Here is a 26,736-nt window from a genome sequence, read left to right on the forward strand (position 1 = left end):
TTAGAAAGAGAAGAAAGTAAATGTGAACTGGCAATTTTAGTGCAATTTTTAGAATTCTGTAATTTGAATTGGCTGAATGATTAAGGCCACAAAATTGGCACTTAGAAAAGTAAAAAATAATTTTAAATATTGGTGGCATCTTATCTCCTGCTGATCTGCCACTGCATTCTTTTGCCCTGCCAACTAGAATCACTGCATTAGAATAAAGGCCTTTTTGTTGAATTGGTCAAAGAAAACTTTTTGCTTTTAGATTTTTTTTTAAATCTGTACAAAATACAGACTGAGAACTCCAATGCCTTGTTTCATTGCAAAGCAAGTAAAAGCTGTGATCTGCTGTTAATATTTACTAGTGAAAACTCTTCTGCCTTCATGGAATCCAAATGTAGGTGTTGTTGAAGTCTACAAATGGGGCCTAAAATAGGGGAATGATAAAATGTTGCAAAATGTGGGAAGCTTATTTTTGTGTGCGTGTGTGTACAAACATATTTGTGAAGGTCGTCTTCAGCTACAAGCAGATCGTCACCAGCAGGACATCAGAACCAGGGATTCATTAATCCAGACTTTGGCAGCACTGTTGGAATTAGATGGTTTTGAACGAACACCTTTTAATGAAAGGCAAATTAACAGTTTTCACAAGCTTGTGAAAGAGAGACAAGAAAGAGAAGCCGAAACTGCCAGTCAGTTAATGGTAAGAGTTCGTCACCTTGCTTAATGCAGTCTCATAATATCTGTTTTCATAATGCATGTGACTTGACAGCAGTAGAGTCATCAGAAGTTATGTTCTTTATTTCCTAGTGAAATGTTCACAAGGGACCTACATTACCATTATGTGCTTCCTTATCTCACAATTCTAATATTATACACACAGTTGTCAACAGTTTTTAGAATATGCTTGGTATTAGAAGATGCTTCTGCCAGGAAGACCTTGCAAGGACATTTTATATTGTTCGGGGGTTGTTGTTTTTTTTTTAAATTACGCATAGTGTAACTTATCATAAGCTCTAATGTAGTGAAAAAGCATTTAATACTTGGATTGTAAGTTCCTTGGGGAAGGCACCATCTTTTTGTTCTGTGTTTGTACTGTGCCTAGCACAGTGGGGTTCTGACCCATGACTGGGGCTCCTACGTAGCACCGCCGACTTTTCATTGCGCTGGCAGGTGCTCAACCCCTGGCTGTGCCCCAGGCCCCACCCCCACTCCATCCCTTCCATCAATGCCACAGCCCCGCCTCTTCCCACCCCTGTTTCACCCCCGCCCTGTCTCTTTCCACCCCCAAGCGCACCGCATCCTCGCTGCTCCCTGCTCTCCCCCCAGCCTCCTGCATGCCACGAAACAGCTGATTGCGGTGGATGGGAGGCACGAGGAGGGATGGAGAGGCTCTGATCGGCGGGGCCCGCCAGCAGACAGGACGATGGAGGGGTGGACAGGTGCTGTATCCCACATCAGGAGAATCTAAATGGAATTTTTCAGTTTGTTCAGAGGACTGTCCAACTTCTGTTAGGATGGCTGACTCCCCAAACACATGGCTCCTTGGGCTGCCCGGCTTAGGAAGCTTGGTCCTCAGGCATTAAGGCATCTGCAGCTCCCAAGCTCTCTGCCAGGTGAACTGCTGATAGGCTAGGGAAGTGGGTAGATGAGCTGGCGAGAAACCAGGCAAGTTTTTGTTGGAAACCTGCTTGGTTTCTGTCAAAAGATTTGTCAAAATCAACACTTTCCTGCAAAATAATTTGATTTCAACGACTCGGTATTTTCCAACAGAAAAACGTTTTGGTGGAAAATTTGTTCCAAAATATTTCAGCATGTTGCATTAGACAGGTGCCAATATGGTCATTGTGATTTGCTTATAAAAAAAAAAAAGTCTGTAGGGGGCTCTGTATAAATTAATTCAGCTGTAGATAATTGCTTAGTAACTGTTTTGAATGGTTTTTTTTTTTCCAGAGAGAATTTGCAGAAAAAGAAACAATGAAACAAAAACAGATAGATGAAATAAGAGATAAGAAAACTGGACTGGAAAAAACCATTGACCTGAAGTCAGACATTCAAAATAAGAAACAGGTTGAACTGAAGAATGTGAAATATGAACTGAATCAGTTGGAGGAGTCTTCAGACAGGATTCTGGAACTGGATCAGGAACTCATCAAGGCTGTAAGATTTTATATTTGAATAATTTAAATAAATACACAACAGAAAGCATATCCGGTTGTCTTGATGCTTTTGGTCACATCAAGTATTGCAGATGCGGACAGCAGTGACATAATGAAAAAACCTGATCACCCCGGCCATCCCCAAAAATCCTGAACCTATATCATATTCTGTGAGAGTAAACTATATTTTACTTGTTGGAATCAGGGACCAAGAAAAATAATGACTGAAATGAGCATGGTGCCATGATTTTCAGTTATAAACTTATAACAAGCCATCCCCATTCAAGGGCAAGTTGTCTAATTGCTGCCTCCTTACTTGTGCCTTTTTAGCCAAATGTTTATACTTTGCTTATAGCTGAAGAATTTAATGCAGTGTGGAATTTCTCCACGTAGTCTTTCCCTTAAGGCAGGGGTGGGCAAACTACGACCCAGCCCGGCCCAGGGGATTGCCCCCTGTGGCGCCGCAGGCCCCGTGCCGTTCTCAGCAGCGGCCAGCCTGATGTCCTTGTGGCTCCTGGGTCTTTGCCTCCAGGCACTGCCCCCCGCAGCTCCCATTGGCCAGGAATGGGGAACCGCGGCCAATGGGAGCTTCGGGGGAGGTATCTGGAGGCGCGGCAAGGGCAGCGCACGCGGAGCCCTTTGCCCCCCCTCCCCCCCCCGGGGGCTGCAGCGCTTCCTGGAGTGGCCTGGGACTGGGGACAGGGCAGGCAGCCTGCCCTGGCCCCGGTGCGCGCTGCTGCCACCCCAGAGCCCAAATCCCTCCTGCACCCCGCCCCCCAACTCCCTGCCCTAAGCCCCTGCCTGCACCTCGCACTCCTCCTGCACCCCAACCCCCTTCCCTGAGCCCCCTCGTATGCCCTGCACCCCAACTCCCTGCCCTGAGCTCCCTGCTTCACCCCACACCCCTCCTGCACCCCAACCCCCTGCCCTGATCCATCTCCCGCAGTCCACACCCCTCCTGCACCCCTGTCCTGAGCCCCCTCCCGCACTCCTCCTGCACCCCAACCCCCTTCCCTGAGCCCCCTCATACACCCGCATCCCTCCTCTGCCCCAATCCCTTGCCCTGAGCCCCTTCCTGCACACTGCAGCCCCTCCCACACCCCGCACTCCCTCCCACACCCCAACCCCCTGCCCCGGCTCTGCATACAATTTCCTCACCCAGATGTGGCCCTTGGCCCAAAAAGTTTGCCCATCCCTGCCTTAAGGAAAACTCTTAAGTATAGTTTATCATTCAATGGATGCCAAAGAGCAAACAGGATGTGAATGAGGCACATTGAAGCCATGTTCTATCTATCTAGCACCTTAACAGGGGAATGAAAACTCATTTTTCTTCTCTTATATTAGCACCCATCAGGGTAGTAGATGAGCAGTTGGGGAGGCTGTGCAACCTTGTTGGAGTCTTAACATCCATGTCTTCTTTTCTTTGTTTTACATCCCTTGTTAACAGCCCCATTTCACAGTCTTCATCCTTCTGTATGGAGTCCTTTCAGATCACGTAATTGTCATTCCTTTATCCATCAGAGTTATATTGCTATCTCATTATCAGTCTGACTTCATTAGTCTTATTCTCTAATTGGCATAATTATAAATCACATTTTAAAAATAAATCTTTGGTTGGTTTTATTTTTCTGTTTAGGAACGTGAACTAGATAAGGCTGAGAAGAACAGCAATGTGGAAGCTCTTGAATTGGAGGTACAAAAACTTCAGAATGAGAAAGCAAACCTGGACAAGGTTCTTCAGAAATTGGATCAGGAGATGGAACAGCTAAACTTGCATACCAAGACAATCACCCAAATGGATATGTTGAGGAAAGACAAAGTAGCGTATTCCTTTTTATTTTCCTAGTATCTTCTTGTTAAGAAATGTACATGAATTTAATACCTTTCATTGAGGCTTTATGAGGAGCAGTTATTTCTCAGAATCTTACATCATTAGTTGCATAAAAAATTCTTTGTGCCTTTGAAAAAAGATTTAACTTTATAAGTACACTGAATAAAATAACAGTTTGTGAATATAGAATAGTATATTTTAAGACTATTTTGTTCCCCAAGGTGGACAAAGAGGAGAAGATCAGAAAAATAAAATCTAGACATACTGATGAATTGACCTTATTGCTGGGATATTTTCCAAACAAAAAACAGCTCGAGGATTGGCTTCATGCTAAAACTAGAGAGATTAATCAGACAAGAGACAAGCTTGCCCAACTTAAGTAAGTATTCATTTGCTCGATTCTGGCTTCAGAATTAATTTCTGAAGTTAGTTCATTTTGAAGTTGGACAGTTTAATCCATTGTTTCTGTTCCCTTACTACAGTTTATTATTGTTGTTATTTATTGTTGCATCTTAAAATTAATGCATATTTAAGGTCAGAAGGCACTGTTACGCTAATCTAGTCTGACCTTCTGCATAACACAGGCTAAAAAATCTCACCCAGAAATCTCTATATCAAGCCCATAATTTCTATTTGTAAAATTATTGAGGCCCCAGTCCTGCAGTGGGATACATATTGGCAGACCCCTTATAGCTGTGCAGAATCCAGTTGAAGTTCATGAGACTCCATTTGGATCTGGTTACAAGATTTGGGACTCAATGATACTGCATGATTCAGAAACATGAAATATAATGATCTGTCAAGAAATATACTTTTCTTAAAGAATAGAATGACAATATGATTTGGGTTTCTTCCCCTTATGGTTGTAGAATAATGTTTTATTCAATAATATAGGTCTGATTTTTTTATATTGGAAATATCCACGTACCAGGTACATTCTGTAATAAACTTTGCTTATAACTGTTAGGAAGCGATCTAATTTTAGAACTCCTAACAAATATAATTTTCCTTATGTAACTTAGCCCCCTTTCACACGGATACTTAAGCCAAAAGACAGCTCAAAATATTTTCAGAAAACGGGTTAGTATTAGGGCTGTCAATTAATCGCAGTTAACTCACGCGATGAACTCAAAAAAATTAATCGCGGTTAAAAAAATTAATCGCGATTAATCGTACTGTTAAACAATAGAATACAATTGAAATTTATTAAATATTTTTGGATGTTTTCTACATTTTCAAATATACTGATTTCAATTACAACACAGAATATGATGTGTACAGTGCTCACTTTATATTTATTTTTATTACAAATATTTGCACTGTAAAAAACAAAAGAAATAGTATTTTTCAATTCACCTAATACAAGTAATGTAATGCAATCTTTTTATCATGAAGGTTGAACTTACAAGTGTAGAATTATGTACAAAAATAACTGTATTCAAAAATAAAACAGTATAAAACTTGAGAGGCTATAAGTCCACTCAATCCTACTTCAGCCAATCGCTCATACAAACAAGTTTGGTTACAATTTGCAAGAGATAATGCTGCCCACTTCTTGTTTAAAATGTCACCTGAAAGTGAGAACAGGCGTTCACATGGCACCATTGTAGCTGGCGCCGCAAAATATTTACGTGCCAGATGCGCTAAAGATTCATATGTCCCTTCATGCTTCAACCACCATTCCAGAGGACATGGTTCCATGCTGATGATGCTCGTTAAAAAAATAATGCATTAACTAAATTTGTGACTGAACTCCTTGGGGGGAGAATTGTATGTCTCCTGTTCTGTTTTACCTGCCTTCTGCCATCTATTTCATGTTATAGCAGTCTCGGGTTATAACCCAGCACGTTCATTTTAAGAACACTTATATTTCACAGCATATTTGACAAAACGCAAAGAAGGTACCAATGTGAGATTTCTAAAAATAGCTACAGCGCTCAACCCAAGGTTTAAAATCTGAAGTGCCGTCCAAAATCTGAGAGGGACGAGGTATGGAGAATGCTTTCAGAAGACAAAAAAGAGCAACACTCAGATGCAGAAACTACAGAACCTGAACCACCGAAAAAGGAAATCAACCTTCTGGCTGGTGGCATCTGACTCAGATGATGAAAATTATCATGTGTCAGTCCGCTCTGCTTTGGATAATTATCAATCAGAACCCGTCATCATCATGGACACATGTCCTCTGGAATGGTGGTTGAAGCATGAAGGGACATATGAATCTTTAGCGCATCTGGCACGTAAATATCTTGCGGCGCCAACTACAATGGTGCCATGTGAACGCCTGTTCTCACTTTCAGGTGACATTTTAAACAAGAAGTGGGCAGCATTATCTCTAGCAAATAGTAATCAAACTTGTTGTCTGAGCGATTGGCTGAAGTAGGACTGAGTGGACTTGCAGGAATGAAAATTGTACATTGTTTTATTTTTGAATGCGGGTTTTTTTGTACATAATTCTACATTTGTAAGTTCAACTTTCATGATAGAGATTCCACTACAGTACTTGTATTAGGTGAATTGAAAAATACTATTTCTTTTTTTTACAGTGCAAATACTTGTAATAAAAAATAAATATAAAGTGAGCACTGTACTTTTTGTATTCTGTGTTGTAATTGAAATCATATATTTGAAAATGTAGAAAACATCCAAAAATATTTAAATAAATGGTATTCTATTATTGTTTAACAGTGTGATTAATCACGATTAATTTTTTTAATCGCTTGACAGCTCTAGTTAGTATATAAGTGGAGTAAACAACAATAAAAATGAAATTCAGATTTCATTTCTAGGAAGTTATGGCCATGGATATATAATTTAGAAATGGACTCCGGGAATAAGCTAGAAAACAAAAATAATGTCTTGTCATAAGAACATAAGAACGGCCATACTGGGTGAGACCAAAGGTCCATCTAGCCCAGTATCCTGTCTTCCGACAGTGGCCAATGCCAGGTGCCCCAGAGGGAATGAAAAGAACAGGGAATCATCGAGTGATCCATCCCCTTTCGCCCATTCCCAGCTTCTGGCAAACAGGCTGGTAGACTTTGGAAATGCAACATATTATCCCAGTCTTCAAAGTAGCAAATAAGAAGTGTTATCCAATGCTTATAGTATTGAAAGTATTCCTCGTAGATGAGTTTTTCAGCCAGAACTGACAGGAATTTGTCCAATGTGAATTTGAGATTCAAACTAACCTAATAGTTTCTGGGCTATAATGGTTTATAAACTTGTTTTGGTGCCCTTCTTTAATATAAGAATTCACACATTCCTGTTTCAGCAAAGAACTAGCTTCAGCAGAACAAAATAAAAATCATATCAGTATTGAGCTAAGAAAAAAAGAAGAGCAGTTGTCCAATTATGAAGACAAACTTTTTGATGTTTGTGGAAGCCAAGATTTTGATAGTGATCTATACAAACTTCAGGATGAAATTGAAAAGACTTCAAAGCAGCGCGGTAAGTTTACGTATTTCTTCACTTTCTTCTAATGCTCTTTTTAAACTTAAATTCCAAATCTTAAGACAGTAATACTGCCTGTTATATGGAGTAGTGGGTCCTTGTGAGATGATCAATAGTTAATATAAAATTTGATATAAGGCCCAACCTGAAGGTGCCATATTTAAGAATAAAATTAAAATAATTTTTCCTTAGTTTTATTCTTTTACTTCTATATTGCATGTAAACCGCCATGAAAATATTTTCGTTCTCTCAATGAATTTGCTACCTTATTACTTCATTCTTATAAATTTACTAGTAACTGCTTTGACTTAGTAAATATTTAGGTCCTGATCCTCGATTGTGTCAAAGCTGGGAGAATATTCCGCTACCTGGATCTGCCAGCTATACAAACAGTGCAAATGAGCAGCTCCAGCGTGGCCACAGATGTGGCTCGTTGTGCCTAATGTTAGCAGAAGAGTCTGGTAGTATTCAAAGAAAATTACAGTCACTTTCACAATTCATTTATTTAAGAGAGAGCAATTTAAGCTAAAATATTCCCTTGTTCTGTTAATTTCACAGGTATCAAATTTGTTTCCTTTTGTAGTGCAACAAATTATTGTTGCAGATTTGATTATCCACTGCTTGCATTGACAAACTTTAATTTATTCTTTTAAAAACAGCTATGCTTGCTGGAGCCACAGCAGTTTATTCACAGTTTATTACACAACTGACAGATGAGAAACAGTCATGTTGCCCAGTTTGTCAGAGGGTCTTTCAAACAGAGTCAGAACTGGAAGATGTAATTAGCGATCTGCAGTCCAAGTTACGTCTTGCTCCAGATAAACTGAAGTCAACAGAGTCTGAGCTTAAAAGAAGAGAAAAGAAGCGTGATGAAATGATGGGGCTTAAACCAATAAGGTAAGGTATCACGCAGAGAATACTATGCCTCTTGTTACACACTTTTAAAAGGAATCAGATTATTCCAAATGATGATAGTTTCTGTGTGTTACAAAGCACAAGAATAAACGTGAGGAAAATATTTTGGAAGTAGATAATTCAACTCTCAAAACACTAACCCTAGAAAGTGTCATTACGTCAATACATAATAACTAAGAGCTTTGTCCTCTACTCAGTTTAGACTGTACTATATGTTTGACAATTCCAGTACTTTCACATTTCTGTTGAGGGCTAGGCAGAGGAATTGGTTAAGTGTTGCTTCTTCAGTGGTCATGTCCAGTATAAAATTTCCTCCTTTTTTTTTTCACTTTTTAACCTCTATGTAATTAAAATGGTGAAATTATTTATGCTGTTACTAAAATGTCTTCATTCTACTTCATGTTAAATATGTTTGCTGAAGCGGAGACTATGTTGCTAAAAACAAACTGTGAAACAAGCTCACCATTTTACAAACATTTTGTTACAGGTGATATAAATCAATTATTTTTATTAATCTCTTTCTGTTTCTGAGAAGGTTGTGTGAATTCAGACCTTCTGGAGCAGAAACTCTGAACTTGGGATCTGCAGGAACTTCCTAGTGGGTCCACAGTACCTCCTAGAGAGAGAGAGAGAGTGTGTGTGTGTGTGTGTGCGCGCTCGCGCTCCTGCCTTTTGTGGAATCCATCCTTGTCTCTGTATACTGCTAATCCATCCCTGCATGGATTGAATTTTATTCCTTGACATTAGATCTTTCTAAGGAGCAGTTTAATTGTTGTTTTTGAAATTTACCAGATGGCACCAGATAGCAGTTAATGTTTAAAAAAAAAAAATCACCAGAAGGATCCCTGCAGATCTCTCTACAAAAATTAATTATCCTTGCTTCAAAATTGTCTGCATCTTTTAAACTGGGGAAAATGTATCACACAAGGCACTTTGAATTACTCTCCTTTTCTTCTCTCCCCACCACTCCCCCAAAACAAAACTGAAAAAAAGTTTATAATTCATGTCAGTACCAACAAGATTTGGGGTTGGGGTGGAAAACGCATGCATTTTGCAGAGATGAAGGGTCTCCAGGCTCAAGAAGTTTTGGAAGCCTGTTTTCTAGTAGTCTGGTTAGCTCAGGGTTGCATGGGACTTAGTGTGTAAGAGAGAAAAAAAATACACAATATAAAAACTTTTTATGCTTTTCCTTCACAAGGTGGTAGTATTGTATAGTGGTTTTCTGTAAGATCTGAGGCTAGTATGAGCACATTGCTTTGATAAGTTTTCTTGGCTTTGAACTGATCTTAGCTGACTGAAAGGATAGGATCTGTTACCATAGGTTGATGAAATGAGATGACCAGATGGGCAGATTTCAGTAACTGATAATTTCTGTAAAATAGTTCCATCTGCTCCAATTTTAAATCATAGCACAAATTACCCATTATTTTGAACTTAAGCTACTATTTTTAAATGAGCAAGTGTTATTATGGATTTATATTTTATATTAAGGCAGACCATAGCTGAACTTAAAGAAAAGGACATACCAGACTTAAGAAACAAGCTACAGAATGTAAACCGAGATATTCAGCGCCTAAAGAGTGATGTAGAAGAACAGGAAACTCTCTTAGGTACAGTTATGCCTGAGGAGGAAAGTGCCAAAGCATGTTTACAAGATATAACACTTATGGAAAGGTACCAGGTAAGTTTACTGGACTTATTAATGAATAAAATAACACTCCATTAGTGCTACCTTGGTATGCAGTCCATCACAGTGCCTCGAAATGTTGAAGGATCTCAAAGACAATAGAGGAAAAAGAGGATTTTAAAAAAAGAATACCAAAATTATCACAAGTGGTTATGGGTGATAATAATAATATATACTTGTATAGTGCCCTTAATTTCAGAGGATCCTAAAGTGCTTTACAAACAATTCACAAGCATCGTTGGGTTTTGTAGAACACCATGGTGGAAGTAGGGGAGAAATCTTTTTCCTGTGTTCTCCAGGCCTTCAAATGGGAACACAATCACTTTGGAAGCTACTCCTAATTAGGGACTGAACTGTCCTTTACAGCCCTAACCTTCTACCACTCTATTCCAACTCTTCCTGCATCTGGGCTTCATACTGTGTGCCTCTCCAAATGTGCCCATTTGCTATAGCACCATCCACATACATGTGGGGACAGCATTTGCCCCATAATTAAGTGAAAATATTCATGCAACACTGAATAAGAGAAGATAAATTCAAGAATGTTCCTAATTCTGACTGACTTTTTTTTTAAAAAAACAAAACAATAGCTGACATAGTTTCAGCTGTGTCAAACCATGGCACAGTGTTTAAAGGTGTCAAATGGGCAGGAAATAAAGTATATAGTTCTGCACCTTGTATGATTTGAAGTCAGTCATGTTGATCATACTGATTTAAAATGCCCTTAATTCTGAATGCATCATTATATATTTATTACTCTGGCTACATTTTTCCTTCCTTTGTTTCAACGGATCTTAAGTGTAAGCTTTTACAATTGTGCCTAATTTAATAACATGGACTACCAAATTACATCATCAATTTTGCACACCTGAATTTTTCAGCTCGAAACCGTTGTGTGAATGCTGTTTTCCCATGCACATCTGAAGTTCTGAATTTGCAAATTTTGTCTATAATATAAACTCAATTGCAAATAACCTCATCCATTTGTACATTTGTTTTAAAAATAAATAGTTTGTTTTAGATTAAAACACATTTTTTAGTATAAGCTGCTCTGAATTCGAAGTAGGGTGAGTGCAAGATTGTTTTCTTAAAGTTATTAAATACAGCAATCAACACTACAAAAATTTTAACGTTTTTTCCTGTTATTTTCAGACTGATCTAAGGGATGTTGAACGAAAAATTGCCCAGCAGGCCAATAAGCTGCAAGGGGTAGACTTAGATCGAACTCTTATACAAGTAAGCCAGGAAAAACAAGAAAAAAAACACCTGTGGGATACAGGTAAATCATACAAGTAAACTGATAGTTTCCTAGCCTCTGTGCATTTTGAATATTGAAAGTAACTTTTTAAAACTTCTTTTATGAAAGTTTCTATTGTAAAGTATATGCTTATTTATATTTTTAATTTTTTAAAGCGATAGTTGATTATTTAATATCTTTTAATGAAGTCTTATTTCAGGCATACTGCTTCTCATTTTTCATTGGAATGTTTTGTATGTTATGATCCATCATCTGATACTAAGAGTAAGATTTCAGTTAGTGCAGAGTAAAAGGTTTTGGTTAATGTAATTAATTTGATTAAATGCGGGGGGGGGGGTATTTATTTTTCTGCAGTTACTGGTAAAATTGAGTTAAATCAAAAACTTAAACAGGACCAGCAGACTCAGATCCAGCAGCTAAAGAGTACAGTGAATGAACTTAAAGCAGAGAAGCTACAAATTTCCAGTAATATGCAGCGTCGACAACAACTGGAGGATCAGACTGTGGAATTGTCCACTGGGGTTCAGTCTTTATACAGAGAGATCAAAGTAAGAAAGTCCAATAGTGGTTTCTTTACTTATGTGGAAATACTGTTAAATATTGAATTTAACTAGGGTACATTAGGATTAACTTTGTCCTATTTTAACATTATCAGTTATCATGGAAATTAAGATTTATTTTTTAATTCCTCCTGTTTATTTTGCCACCGTATAAGTTTGGCACCCTATTGCACTTGCTTTATCTGCATATTCACAATTTCATTAACACTGAAAAAATAAACATACTTCCTTTAAAAAACTTCCAGATCACAGAAAAACCAGGTGTGTTCACATGCATGCCTGTGTTTTTTTCACAATTTTACAAGCAATAACAGGAAACAATCTCTAAGGCACTGAGAAGATAAGGATGGATTTCTAATGGAAATTAGGCAACTTGGCTGTTTTTTTCCCCTAGGAGGCGAAGGATCAGCTATTTCCTTTGGAAGCAACTTTAGAAAAACTTCAGCGAGAGAGAGTAGATCTAATCAACAAAAAGAACACAAGTAACAAAGTAACACAAGAGAAGGTTAGACTACTTATCACGTTAGTAAAATGTATTTTGCTTAGGTTGGGATAGTAGAAATTCAGTCAATTAAAATGATACACTTTTTAGACAAAGGTGCAGGGCCTTTGTCATAAAGAAGTTTCCCTTGTTGAGAATTGTCATGGATTTACATAGTAGAAGATTAATGTGAAGCAAACTATTAGATGTGTGAGATTGTTTAGAATTTATATTGGTACTCATTGCCAAAGCATCTGGTTGCTTTACAATTCTGACAACAATTAATTAAAAATCAATAAAATGTAGTAATATAAATAGCCTTGTTTGGGGGGGAAAGCTCTGTGTAACAACACTCAGTAAAAATAATTATGCATCTATCTGCTAAAAAATATAACATTTAAATGTGTTTTGAAAAGTATGGTAATGTGAGATAAACTGGATTATACCTGGCTTTTAAAAACTAAATGGTTTCACAGGTAAGTAAGCTTTAGCTATGATAATGATCTGCACTTTGAAAATGTTCTGTACTTAAAGTTTATGCAGTTCTGTGAAGTATATATATATTTTAGACATAAATCTATATTACATTAGATATTTTTTCCCCACAGATAAATGAGATCAAAGAGAAAGTTAAAAATATCCATGACTATGTGAAAGAAATTGAAAAATATATTCAGGGAGGAAAAGAAGACTATAAAAAGGTAATTTTATAATAGAGAATAAAAATACTCAAACTTTATTTTTCGTTAAACTAACAAAATTTCCTTTCTATATAGCAAAAAGAGTCTGAACTTGATGAAGTAAAAACTCAACTAGCTGATTGTGAGAAACAGAAAGAAAAAATAAGTAAAGAAATGGGAACAATTAGACAAGACATTGATACTCAGAAGGTAAGTTCCTACTTGTCTTGGTTTATGATAGAGCATATACTGAGTGGTTAGGCCTTGATCCTGTAGGTGGGTCCCAGCAAGTGGTCCCTAGCACCCAGGCAGAACTGCGGTGACTCAGGAGTGACCTACGCTGGCACAAGGGTCTTCCCACATAGATCAGTTTGACTGATCAGAACCTTAGTGAGAATAATTACCATGTATCAGCCCCAAAAGTGCAAGATTTACACATTCTAAAGTAGATGCATTCTTGAAAAGTTGGGTCTATAATGTTCAGCTTACATAGTAGTCCAAAAGAGATAAGTATATAGTGTAATTATCAGCCTAAATTTTCAGAAGTGACTAGTAATTTTGCATGTAGAGCCTTCTGAGTAGGAGGGCCCTTTAAGGATACCCAGAAATCAAGCAAAAAGAACGAAGAGTACTTGTGGCATCTTAGAGACTAACAAATTTATTTGAGCATAAGCTTTCATGGGCTAAAACCCACTTCATCGGATGCATCCAGTGGAAAAAACAGTAGGAAGATATATATTCACAGAGAACATGAAAAAATGGGTGTTGCTATACCAACTATAATGAGAGGTAATAAATTAAGGTGGCCTATTATCAGCAGGAGAAAAAAAAACGTTTGTAGTGATAATCAGGATGGCCATTTCCAACAGTTGACAAGAAAGTGTGAGTAACAGTAGGGGGAAAAATTAGCATGGGGAAATAGTTTTTCCTTTTTGTAATGACCCATCCACTCCCAGTCTGTATTCAAGCCTAATTTAATGGTGTCCACTTTGCAAATTAATTCCAATTTTGCAGTTTCTTGTTGGAGTCTGTTTTTGAAGTATTTTTGTTGGAGTATGGCAACTTTGAGGTCTGTAATTGAGTGACCAGGGAGATTGAAGTGTTCTCCCACTGGTTTTTGAATGTTATAATTCTTGACATCATGATGGCATACATCACATTGGTAGATGCGCAGGTGAACGAGCCTCTGATAGTGTGGCTGATGTGATTAGGTCCTATGATGGTGTCCCCTGAATAGATATGTGGACAGAGTTGGCAACAGGCTTTGTTGCAAGGATAGGTTCCTGGGTTAGTGTTTTTGTTGTGTGGTTACTGGTGAGTATTTTCTTCAGGTTGGGGGATGTCTGTAAGAGAGGACTGGCCTGTCTCCCAAGACCTGTGAGAGTGAGGGATCGGCCTTCAGGATAGGTTGTAGATCCTTGATGATGCGCTGGAGAGGTTTTAGTTGGGGGCTGAAGGTGACAGCTAGTGGCGTTCTGTTACTTTCTTTGTTGGGCCTGTCCTGTAGTAGGTGACTTGTGGGTACTCCTCTGGATCTGTCAATCTGTTTCTTCAAGTCACCAACTACAGGACAGGAAACCATCACAGAACCTAATCACATCAGCTACACTATCAGAGGCTCGTTCACCTGCACATCTACCAATGTGATATATGCCATCAGCTACCAGCAATGCCCCTCTGCCATGTACATTGGCCAAACCGGACAGTCTCTAAGCAAAAGAATAAATGGACACAAATCAGACGTCAAGAATTATAACATTCAAAAACCAGTGGGAGAACACTTCAACCTCCCTGGTCACTCAATTACAGACCTCAAAGTCGCCATTTTTCCCCATACTGTTGTTCACACCTTCTTGTCAACTGTTGGAAATGGGCCATCCTGATTATCACTACAAAAGTTTTTTTTCTCCTGCTGATAATAGCCCACCTTAATTGATTACTCTTGTTATAGTTGGTATAGCAGCACCCATTTTTTCATGTTCTCTGTGTGTATATATATCTTCCTACTGTATTTTCCACTGGATGCATCCGATGAAGTGGGTTTTAGCCCACGAAAGCTTATGCTCAAATAAATTTGTTAGTCTCTAAGGTGCCATAAGTACTCCTTGTTCTTTTTGCTGATACAGACTAACATGGCTACCACTCTGAAACCAGAAATCAAGGCATCAGAAGCAACTAGTCACTCTTGAACATGTTTATTAGCTTGTACTTGTTCTTTTTCAATACTTGAAATTCTTTGGTAGTGTATTTAATAAACACTACTTATATTCTCAAGCATTAGACTGGATTTATCCCATTTTTTTCACTATACTATGTGTTTAATCAGAATAAAGTATTATTGTGACACCTAAATTTTATTTATTTACAAGCAAAAATCCAACTGGCATGTTTGATATTTTATTATTAATAATATTCGTTGTAATGCCTAAAGGCATTTTGAGGCATACATGGTTCATGGAAAATTTCATCTCCAATGACTTATCTATCCAGAGCCATTGATTAAAATAATCAAAAGCTTTCATTTAGATGTGGAAAGTTATGTAATTTTGTAAAAACATATGGAATTTGAAAAATGCATTAGTCTGTTAAACCGCTTGACTTTATTTGACTTTAGATCCAGGAAAGATGGCTAGAGGATAACCTTACATTAAGAAAAAGAAATGACGACCTAAAAGAAGTTGAAGAAGAACGAAAACAACATTTGAAGGAGATGGGGGAAATGAAAGTTCCACAACTGAAAAAGTAGGGTTACCTTATCTTTTTAAAAAAAAATAACTTCTTAAATGTTAAGCAGGAGTTTTCAAGAAGTTGACCACATCTTAACAGAGAATTGTTTCATGGACCACCTTTCCTTCCACTCACACAGACCACTTCCCCTCCAAGTTCATGCATGCGTAAAATCCCTGTGTCAACTTTAACATAAGCTAATTGCTTAAATTAAAAAGTGGTGCTAATTAAAAGTACATTAAATATTTTCTTGTCTTTTTGAGTGTCATTTAGTAGTGGGAATTAAGAGGAAGGCCAGCAAATTTTTGTTATTTTGATCAGCAAATATTCCAGAAACCATAGTTTTGAGGACTGCTGCTTTACAAAATCTCCAAAGGTCCAATCCTACAAACACTTCTTACATGAGTGAAGTTACACATGTGCATAAGTCCATTTGATGTTTGTGGGACTCCTTATGCAAGTAGTCACTCACATGTGTGTTCGCAGGATCAAACCCCAATGTAATCGTATATATTTTGCGACTACTGTGGCAACCAATCCTGCAAGTAGCATTTCAAATAGAATTATAAAATAACAATATTACCACTTTTATTTTCTTTTATATACCACATCTAATACAGCTTAATATTTTATGAGCAGTGTATCTTTTCTGATAGTTTTGTAATATGAAATTTAAAATGTCATGTATGATTGTCGAATTTTAAAAAATGTAGCTTGAAGAGTATCTTTGCCCTCTTTCTTGTTTCTGCACATTGAATGTTTTCAATGATTTTTCCATCATAATTCCAAACCATGTGTGGGGAATTAATTCCTTTCTCCAAACAAGAATATCGTGTCTTCATGTCTTTTTTTCAATGCTCAATCCTGCTTGCATTAAAGCCAATGGCATATCTTCCATTGATTTCAGAAATTTTGGTATTAATCCCTTGGATTTGTAAATTCTTTGGGGCAGTAGCTATTTTTTATATTTGTTTGTACAGTGCCAAATACAGTATTGGCACCTAACAAATTATCAAAATAATAATCTTGTTGCTGAGCAGCAGCATGAATAATTAGGTCCCTAATGTCAGACTAGTTATTTTATAGCATTCCAGCCTCCAACATTGGTCATTTGTTTTCTCTAACTAGATAGTGGCTTTAAGTTTATTCTGTAAACAAATTTTATCAAAAATGTTTTCTCACTTTTTGCCAATAGTAAATATATTTTCATAGTACACTTCCAACTTTCAGACCAATAAACATACTCTAGGCCTTGTGGATTAATTTCTAGTACTTAAGTTTGTATACAAAGTGTTACTTTCTGGCATAACTAGGGAAGTAGGGCTGTTTTTTAAAGACTTCATTGTATATGAAGCCTTAAATGCAGAACACTTTATATACCTTGATTCTTCTCTTACTTGACAGTGAACGACAATGTCTGGTGGAGAAATTAGAGGATTTTAAAAGAAATCACAGTTTGGCATTAGGTCGGCAGCATGGATTTGAGGAAGAGATCATTCGGTTTAAGAAAGAGCTTCGAGAATCTCAGTTCAAAGATGCTGAGGAAAAGTACAGAGAAATGATGATTGTTATGAGAACAACAGAGCTGGTAAACAGGGATCTAGACATGTACTACAAGGCACTTGATAAGTGAGTATTTTAATATGACGACGCTCCCTAAACATTTAGAGACTGTTTTACATTTAGTAACATCACACACCTCTCTTATTGAGCCTAAAACTAAAATAATTTTTGAAATGCAATATTATCTTTTGCAGTGCAAACCATGCCACCAAAGCTGACTTATCATGTGTAGCTATTGGGAAAAAAAGTCTGATCAATATTCTTTTCTCCCAAGATATAATTTTAAAAAGACATTGTCAAGCCCAAGGTTAATTGGGTCAAAATTGGTTAGGTTTTGATCAAAGCAAATTCTTCAGTGTTATAAAAATAAATTATTCATATAGTAGCCCAACACTTAGGAACAACAGTAAATAACAAACCATTGGGTGAACACAACTTAAAGGGAGGAGTTTTGGTATGGAAACAGCTTTCAATTTCAAGCTTTCTAGGATAAATTCAAAATAGTGAGTAAATTCATTCTTAAAAATTCTTGACATTCTTGAAAAATATCATGGTTCTTTCCCTGATATAAAATCAGTTATTTAAGTTTAAAGTTCCTATAGAAATGTGGGGTATTTCTTTTTAAATGGTTCTATAATATTTATCCTGAAAGCTTGCAACCAGAACTTCTTTATATCTAGAAGATAGGATGAAGATAGCTGCATTTTCTTAAAACAAATTTTATTAATGAAGAAAATAATTCAGCACATTGCACAAGATTGGAACCATAAACATGTCCCCAGAAGTTAAGGTATATCAGTCATCATGTCATCCACTCCATTTTCATGTATGCAATACAACTGAACCAGTTAAGTCATAAATCAGTAACAAAATTGTCTCCGCAAAAAGAAGAACAGGAGTACTTGTGGCACCTTAGAGACTAACAAATTTATTAGAGCATAAGCTTTCGTGGACTACATCTTCGGATGCATAACATCATGGCTGTAGTCCACGAAAGCTTATGCTCTAATAAATTTGTTAGTCTCTAAGGTGCCACAAGTACTCCTGTTCTTCTTTTTGCGGATACAGACTAGCACAGCTGCTACTCTGAAACCTGAAAATTGTCTTCCTAATCCTCTCAAACCCATTTCATTTCCAGTTCTTTGGAGAAACTCTTTGGGTCTAGATGTACAAGTTAGGAGGTATGAGAGAAGATTCATATAGTTATATTCAGCAAAACTGTCCAGTGAATGAACCTAAATGATAACACAGGATCATTCTGTTGGCCTTTTGTGTAGAATCCTCTCCATGCTATGAAACCCCCTTTCATGGGGTTCTCCAGGGCAGCTACTGGCAGAGGAAACCCAGGCAGCACAGTTCCCTAGCAGCAGAGTTGTCTGGAAACCAGAGGAGGATCCAAAGGTGGTGTGGAAACACAGGGTCTCCATGCAGATTGTCCTGTTCTCCTATGGATCCTTTCCCCCATAAAGGAATTTTTAGGAAACTGTATAAGGAGAGTCACACACCGTTTTCATTTTCTTATCACTCCCTCTGATCATTGGCATGCCTCCAGGTTTTTTTTTGGGGGGGGAGGGGGAAAGGGACTCTTGACTCAGTACAGATACACAAGATATAACTCTGTCTTATGGATATTCAGGAATTTCTTTCTGCAGTTTTTCTCTCGTGTAGCCGCAAAAGACAAAAAGTCCAAAATAACAGTTATGAGCACGGTGGAATTTATTTAGGTATTTGGATACCAAACCCATTTTGCTCTTCTTTTCTATACAAGTTCCTGTACTACCCTCATTACCATAGTATCTTAGCACTAAGCAATATGATTAGCATTTGTCACAAGTGGTTTGCTCTCTCTAACTCTCATATCAAGTGGAGAAGTGTGTGTGCAGTGTAGTGTTTTGACTTGGAGGGGTTTGAGGTTTTTTTAATGTACGTGCTGTGTTTTCTGTTAGAGAAGAAAAGATTGAACAAGTGTTCCTTAGAGTAGAATGTGATGGGGTCTGTGACGGTCCTTACTTCTTGTGGGAGCTCATTCTAGTCTCAGACTGACCTCAAGAAAGCCTTTTCTCTTGCACAGAAGATCTTTGCCTTCTGGTAGAATGCTCCATCGTCCCCAAGAAGCAGAACTGTTGACCGCAGGCTTCATTCCAAAGCCTTAGTTGATCTTTTTGATATGCTCAGCTGGCCTAGGCTATTGAGCACCTTGCAGATAAGGATTGAGAACTTTGTATTGATATTCTATGGGAAACCAGCATAGAGAGTGGAGAACAGGTTACATATGCTTGTGCTAGCCCATACTTCTGAAGAGATGTGATGAAGCATTCTGTACTAGTTGGAATTTCCTAAGGGCTGATGGCTTCATGCCCAGGGTCTGTGTTAAATGAATGGTAAAGATAAAGTAAGCTGTTGGTGACAGTTTTTCCTCCATAATTTTTTTTTAAAAGCAGTAAACTAATTTTCCTTTCTACTGGGCTTACAATTTTTCATCAGTAAAGGTATTCTGCATTTTTATTTTACGATGGATTTTAAACTACAACAAATATTCTTTAGTGTCTTTTGTATTTTACAAAGATTTAGAGAGACAGCACAGTTTGGGGCTGATGGCATGCTACTTAACATATTATAGCAAATTGTCACAATCATAATAGTCTTTTATTGATGCACTGCAGACATATAAACATTAGTCTTCCATTGATAATGATTTATTCATCACAATCTATAAGCAGTTCTGGTTAAGGATTAAAATTTAAATTTATTACAGTTGCATTCAGGACATTTTACCTTGTGTTTTTCTGCAGTGTTCAAAGGTTGAGTTTCAGTGAAAGTATACTTTCTTTACATGTAGATTTTTTTCAGAATACTAAATTAGTATAATAGAAATAATTTTATTACTAAAAAAATTAATTTCAGTTAAAGATTTGTTAATATTCCACTGTAAGCTTCTCCAAAATTCATGAAATAGTGAGTGTTGAAATTTAGCGTGCAACCTTGCACACTATTAACCCTTCAACCTAAATGGACGTGCTCTCCAGGAATTCCCCTGCAGTTTTCCCTTTTAGAGTTCAGAACTCACTTGCATAGTGTAGATTCTATTGTGTGTCTTTTTAAGGCAATACAGGAAATCCAGTCATGTAATTTCAAGAAAAAACAGATAAGCATCACTTATTGGTAATCTACAATAATCAGTGAGAAGAAATGTTGCCTCTAATGGTCAGAGTTTGAAATCTCTACATGTAGGCTGGGAAAACCAGCGTTTTGTATGCACTTTTGTGCTGTCAAGGTTTCGCTTGAGATTAATTCTTCTTTATATAGTTTTATTGTTTTGAAATTTGAAGATTGGTAATAAATATTGATGAGTAACAAATTCCTAAGTCCTTGAGAATGTTTTGATGTTTTTTTCCTTCATTCATGCTTAGCAATTCCTATTAATGGCATTGGGAATTTGGTATATCCCAACAAGAGGTAGGGAAAGAATGTTCCTCTTGATGGGCAGGTGGGAAAAATATTTTTTTAAAACAGTGCATTTTATTGCCCCAGTTTAAAAAAGGAAAAAAGAAACTTTCATGCAAATGATGTAAGCCAGCAATCTACTTCTATTTCCATGTTCTTATCTGATATTATAGCAAAACACCAGGTTGAGCACCGCTTTCTGTTTAAAGGTCAACTCAAAAATGCATCTTTCCTTTAGTGCATACTTCTTGCAGGTCTTTGGTTCAATGTCAAAAAAAGAGAAGATTCAACATAAAAAACATACGTTCAATATTATTAGGTGGAGGATTAAAATAAAATATAGGATTAATAAAGTCCTTATGTTCGTTTTACTACTGTAGGACAAGGTGGGTGGAATTTATTACTAGAATTAAGCATTTCCAAATGATTGAAACAGTATTCTTGGTAGAGTCAGAAGGGAGGGAAGAGTCCCCTGCACTTTGTAATCAAGAAGATACTACTCCATCTCCCCTCAGTGCTTGTTACCTTCAAAGCCCAACATGTATTGACTTGACTTCTTGACTGCAGAGTGGGTGCCTGAATTGACTTTTCAAGCCTAACCCCTTCAAAATACTGATGGGGCAAAAACGTTTCTTTTTTTAGCTAAAAGGGAGAAAAAGAACTCACCTTTCTATATAAATGTCAACCAAAGACCCAAGTTTATTTTTTATCCTTTTTGACTATTAATACGAAAAGCCTTCCCACCATAAGAATGATGCTCACTTATCCGACGTTCCCATCCACCCAATAAACTCCTACCAACAACAATAATATCTAAAAAAACAAAGGAAAAAATCCACCCACCTACTCCAAGCAGAGGTTTTACCTTGAAAAGGGAACCATGCCAGAGATTACATTAAATCTTCTAGTGACTTTGCTTTTGCCATTGGTTTTACTTTGTAGGTACTCAGATACTATGCTGATGGGCAACAGTGTAAAACACCAAGATAGATAGATACTTGCAAAATCTCTTAAATTACTTCAGGTTTTAAAATACACTATAAGACAACACAAAGATAAGAAAAAATAAATAATAGTGTGAATTAAGAAATCTTTGACACAAAAGACTGTTGTTTGGTCAAAAGAGTTGCCACAGGGAAGTATTGCACTACAACTTTTCTCTGTGAGGAAAATTATTAGAATTTATAAGAGATTGTACATTAAATCTACTGTTTAGTTTAGGGGAAGGTTCAGTGCTCTGGGAGCCAAAAGATCAGGAGTTCAGATCTTACCTCTTCCATATCCTGCTGTTTAAATGTCTGGGCATTTCATAGCCTTACTAGTAACATCAGACTAGATTATCGTAATGGTCCAACATGGCCTTAACATTTATGAATGTATGAAACATATATCTAAATTGAACCTCTCTCTTTTAGAAAAAAGTATGTGCTGCCAAGATTTGCTTCTCCATCCTTATGAGATAGAAACCAAAACAATCAAGTATCTATCCAGTTTTAAATATTTTTCTAGGCCCCCTAACATTAGTGATTTTCCAGACTTGTCCAAAAGAATGAGAATTTGTCAAAATAAAAGGAGATGACTGAGTTAACATTTTTTGCTTCTATTGCAACCATGTTTTCATATTTATTTTAATTTGCATGTTTTTACAGATTTTAATATACACTTCGGCTGGGCTAAGAGGCAGGGATGGTGAACCAACCATCATGTGCTGGTATAGGGTTGTTTTCTCATTCCATTGTAGTCAGTGCCTACAAGTTTGCCTAGTTTCAGAGTAGCAGCCATGTTAGTCTGTATCCATAAAAAGAAAAGGAGTACTTGTGGCACCTTAGAGACTAACAAATTTATTTGAGCATAAGCTTTTGTGGGCTTCAGCCCACTTCATCGGATGCATAGAATGGAACATATAATAAGATATATATATATATATATATACACACACACACACACGCAGAGAAGATGCCATACCAGCTCTAAGAGGCTAATTAATTAAGATGGCCTATTATCATCAGGAAAAAGCAACAGAGGGTCCTGTGGCACCTTTGAGACTAACAGAAGTACTGGGAGCATAAGCTTTCGTGGGTAAGCACCTCACTTCTTCAGATGCAAGTCTTGCATCTGAAGAAGTGAGGTGCTTACCCACGAAAGCTTATGTTAGTCTCAAAGGTGCCACAGGACCCTCTGTTGCTTTTTACAGATTCAGACTAACACGGCTACCCCTCTGATACTTATCATCAGGAAAAAACTTTTGTAGTGATAATCAAGATGGTCAATTACAGGCAGTTAACAAGAGGTGTAAGGATAGTTATCATAAGGAAATAGATTCAAGTAGTGTAATGATTCAGCCATTCCCAGTCTCTAAGAGTCTTCTCTGTATATGTGTGTGTGTGTGTGTGTGTGTGTGTGTGTGTATATATATATATATATATATATATATATATATACTCCTATTATATGTTCCATTTTATGCATCCGATGAAGTGGGCTGTAGCCCACGAAAGCTTATGCTCAAATAAATTTGTTAGTCTCTAAGGTGCCACAAGTACTCCTGTTCTTTTTTCAAGTTTGCCTAGTGACTGAGCCATAATTTTAAACTCTACAGTGCATACTAAATGTAGCCCAAGCTTCAAATGTTCTTAGATTGTGGTAAGTTACATGATGTCCATTAGTCTCTTGCCAGATCTTGTTCACTTCTAAACGAATTCTATTTTATTTGTGTTTTTTAAAATGAAGGCATATTTGTGCTTTTAAATTTGATAAAGATGGACATTTTTAGTGAAGGAAGACAAAATTATTACAAGGTTCACTTGCAAGACTGACAAATCCCTAAATGTGACTTGTTTGTACATGGTGTCATTCCCCGCTCTGCAAGTCTGCTTTGTTTTTGTATATAGGCAAGCTGTCAAAATATATAAAATTTCTCTGAGTGCGTCAAAAGAAGGACTCTGGTAAATTTCAGTACCTGGAATAAATGGATAGAATGGGGCAGGAGGTATGACGACATGTATATGCACACTGTCACATGCATATGTGTGCCTGCGAAGCAAGACATGGCTCAGAAGTCTTTCTGGGAGTTTCTAAGCCCGCCATCCTTGATGATATCCCTTTTCCTTCCTGTTGTGCCTAAGTATTGCCTACGTTTGCAAATCAGTGCATAAGAATTACCTGTGTGCTTCAATATTTTGAAATATTGATTGAGATTTTCAAAGTCCAAGATACTTAGCCACACATCTCTATTCATTTTAAATGAATAGCTAAATTCCCTGAACTTCTTTGAAAATCTAAACCATTATGTAGAATCAGTCATAAAGGTGAAAGGCAATACTATTTTTTTTTTGTATTGTTAACATTCTGTTCCTTTAATAAAAAAAAAGTAAATACAAATTAAATGTTAGCAACATATGAAAAGAACAAAAAAGTTTGTCTGTTTAATAAAATTGTAATTAGCACCATCCTTTTAAAAAACTACCCCTCTAAGAATCTGAGCTGTAGACATGGTATGTCTGCCAGAATGACAGACATCAAGCACTATAACCAAAAGGTAATGCAACTAGAAATTTAGAATAGACAGTTTCTTTCAAATCTCTGTTTATGATAGTTGTGATCTCATTTTTCTGAAGGAGAAACCAAGAAAGACCAGTTCTGCAAACGTGTATGCACTTGAGTAACTTCATATATTGAACTCAGTGAGGATACTTACATATGTAAAGATAGTCACCAGCATAAGTGTTTCCAGGATCAGGGCCTAAGTCTACAGTTCATAACTTTCAGAATCTTAAACAGGTGTCATTTTTGTGAAAGTTCTCTGTGATTTTTTTTTTTTAAATGTGGTGCACCCATAACTCTGAATTTGTTTTTGCCACTTTAATGTTAAACATAACTTTACTAACCCTAATATAAGTTAATCATAATTGCTTCGTATTCACTGCAGATTTGGGGAAACTTTAATTTTTTTGGTAAAGATTTGAAAAGCAGATTTTACATGTGAATTATGATTCCATTACAAGTTCGTAACCCTGTTCTTCAGTGAATGATTGCACATCTAAGAGTCTGCCTACATGGGAAGTTACTGTGCTTCAAGTGAGGGTGTGAAGCTACAGTATTGCTAGTTTGCCATGTGGTACCATCTCATGCGAACAAAACCACAGCGCAGTAAAAGTCCCGGAATGTGGTGGCTTAGTGTACCACTGCGTGGCAAGCTGGTGCGCTATAGATTTACATCCTGGATTGCCATGCAGTAAATTGTCATGTAGACAAGCCCTAAGAAGAGCAGACAAAGAATTTTGTTTCCATTGCTCCAACATCTCTCAAGATGAAAATATGTTAATATTAAAAAATAAAAAGGGTGCGTAAGAGAGGGAATATTTACTTGTTTGTAATGTATTTGTTGTATAAATATTTCTAATACACTCACCACTATAAATTACTATTTTAAAGAGCATTTGAGTGCCAACTGTTTGCTTAGAAGACATAGAAGGAAAAGTGGTGCTTGCTCCAAGGAGCTTGCAGTCAGCTGCAGTGCACAGTTACACCCAAAGCAAATGGACTGTTTTTCCTCCCCCTTTCTTAGAGCAATAATGACATTTCACAGCATGAAAATGGAAGAAATCAACAAAATCATTCGTGATCTTTGGCGAAGCACCTACAGAGGGCAAGGTACATTATTTTTTTGTAGTTTCATTTTATCAGTCTCCAGTGCTGTCTAATAGGTATAGAATGATCTATAATAAAAACTGTACTCAAAATATAAAAACCTAAGATATCAAAATAGAGAGAGTGCCATTCTTCAAAATCTGCATCTGTCCCCCTTTAAAATGTGAGCAGATTGTAGTAGTAATAAAGAATTATGTGGTTACCCATGATTTGGTTTAACCAGAAGTAATTCATTCTCTTCCCATGTTTTCCAAAGTTCAGACATCCTTCCAAAGAAAAAACTTGTGCCAATTAAGCATACTTCTTTAGTTTTGCCTATTTGGATAAATTAACCTGCCAATGTCAAAAATTCATCTGTTGGCACGAGTGTTCTCAATATTGTTTTTATAATTATAATGCCTACAGTAACACTCTCTCTCCTTTTCCAGCTCTGTGTAACTATTGCACATTTTACCATCTCACTGTCTCAATCCATTGTTTTAAAACATGTTTTTATAATGAAATTGCATTTTCTTCCCATATTAGATATTGAATATGTAGAAATTCGTTCTGATGCAGATGAAAATGTTTCAGCGTCTGATAAAAGGAGGAACTACAATTATAGAGTAGTAATGATAAAAGGAGATACTGCTCTGGACATGCGAGGGAGATGCAGTGCTGGGCAAAAGGTACATTACAGCATTTTATTTAAATACACATTTGAGGGACAAGAAGTCTGGGAGGTTTGGGGGGTTGGGAGAATAGGCATACTCTGGATCTTTAGAAGTGAAGATAAGGAAAGGAAAAAAAATGGCCCCAAAATTAAAATGAGTGATGCAAAATACGTCTAGCTGCTCCATGGCACTGATGCATTGAAAGGATATTCTATGAATAGATGCATACAGTGTTATCACGCTGGTGTGGGAAATGCTCTCAAATTAATCTCTTGCTGAAAGCAATTCTATCCTTTTTTTTTTTTTTTAATAAAAATTCCACACATTACTTTTTGAGGAAAATCTAAGACTTTTGCCAGACAGCAGTGTAAAGATAAAACAAAAATACTGTTGCAGTAGCCTAGGATGTTCCATGAGAGCCCTTTATAAATGAGAGTGAAACATGTTCATTTCTTCTTCTTCTTAGTCATTTTCTGAGAACTAGTTCATCAGGAAATATGCCTGCATATATAGTCACTGGAAAGTATCCTTTAGCAGAGTATACCCCTGCTACAGTTCCCATGATGTGTTTATAATTTTTACTTGGTCATAAGGTCACATGAGAACCTAATCAGTCAGGCTTAGTAACATAGTATCAGGGGCCGGGTCCACTAAGATATGCACATAGATCTCAACCATCCAGTGTCAAAA

The 26,736-nt window shown here is 37.0% G+C and overlaps 1 protein-coding gene across 1 annotated transcript in view; it reads left to right on the forward strand.

Annotated features, from left to right (window-relative positions):
- The window catches only part of RAD50 (RAD50 double strand break repair protein), a 41,451-nt gene that overhangs the window by 9,714 nt on the left and 5,001 nt on the right, over window positions 1–26,736 (forward strand). The window contains exons 8-23 of the mRNA XM_034779161.1: window positions 495–688; window positions 1,939–2,145; window positions 3,781–3,963; window positions 4,197–4,354; window positions 7,250–7,425; window positions 8,088–8,325; window positions 9,835–10,024; window positions 11,183–11,309; window positions 11,643–11,836; window positions 12,243–12,353; window positions 12,938–13,030; window positions 13,106–13,219; window positions 15,624–15,751; window positions 17,141–17,365; window positions 25,311–25,396; window positions 25,919–26,061. Coding sequence (XP_034635052.1) covers window positions 495–688; window positions 1,939–2,145; window positions 3,781–3,963; window positions 4,197–4,354; window positions 7,250–7,425; window positions 8,088–8,325; window positions 9,835–10,024; window positions 11,183–11,309; window positions 11,643–11,836; window positions 12,243–12,353; window positions 12,938–13,030; window positions 13,106–13,219; window positions 15,624–15,751; window positions 17,141–17,365; window positions 25,311–25,396; window positions 25,919–26,061 — 2,567 coding nt within the window. The remainder of the gene's footprint in view (window positions 1–494; window positions 689–1,938; window positions 2,146–3,780; window positions 3,964–4,196; window positions 4,355–7,249; window positions 7,426–8,087; window positions 8,326–9,834; window positions 10,025–11,182; window positions 11,310–11,642; window positions 11,837–12,242; window positions 12,354–12,937; window positions 13,031–13,105; window positions 13,220–15,623; window positions 15,752–17,140; window positions 17,366–25,310; window positions 25,397–25,918; window positions 26,062–26,736) is intronic.

The sequence above is a fragment of the Trachemys scripta genome, chromosome 8 (assembly GCF_013100865.1).
Source record: "Trachemys scripta elegans isolate TJP31775 chromosome 8, CAS_Tse_1.0, whole genome shotgun sequence".
Lineage (NCBI taxonomy): Eukaryota > Metazoa > Chordata > Testudines > Emydidae > Trachemys > Trachemys scripta.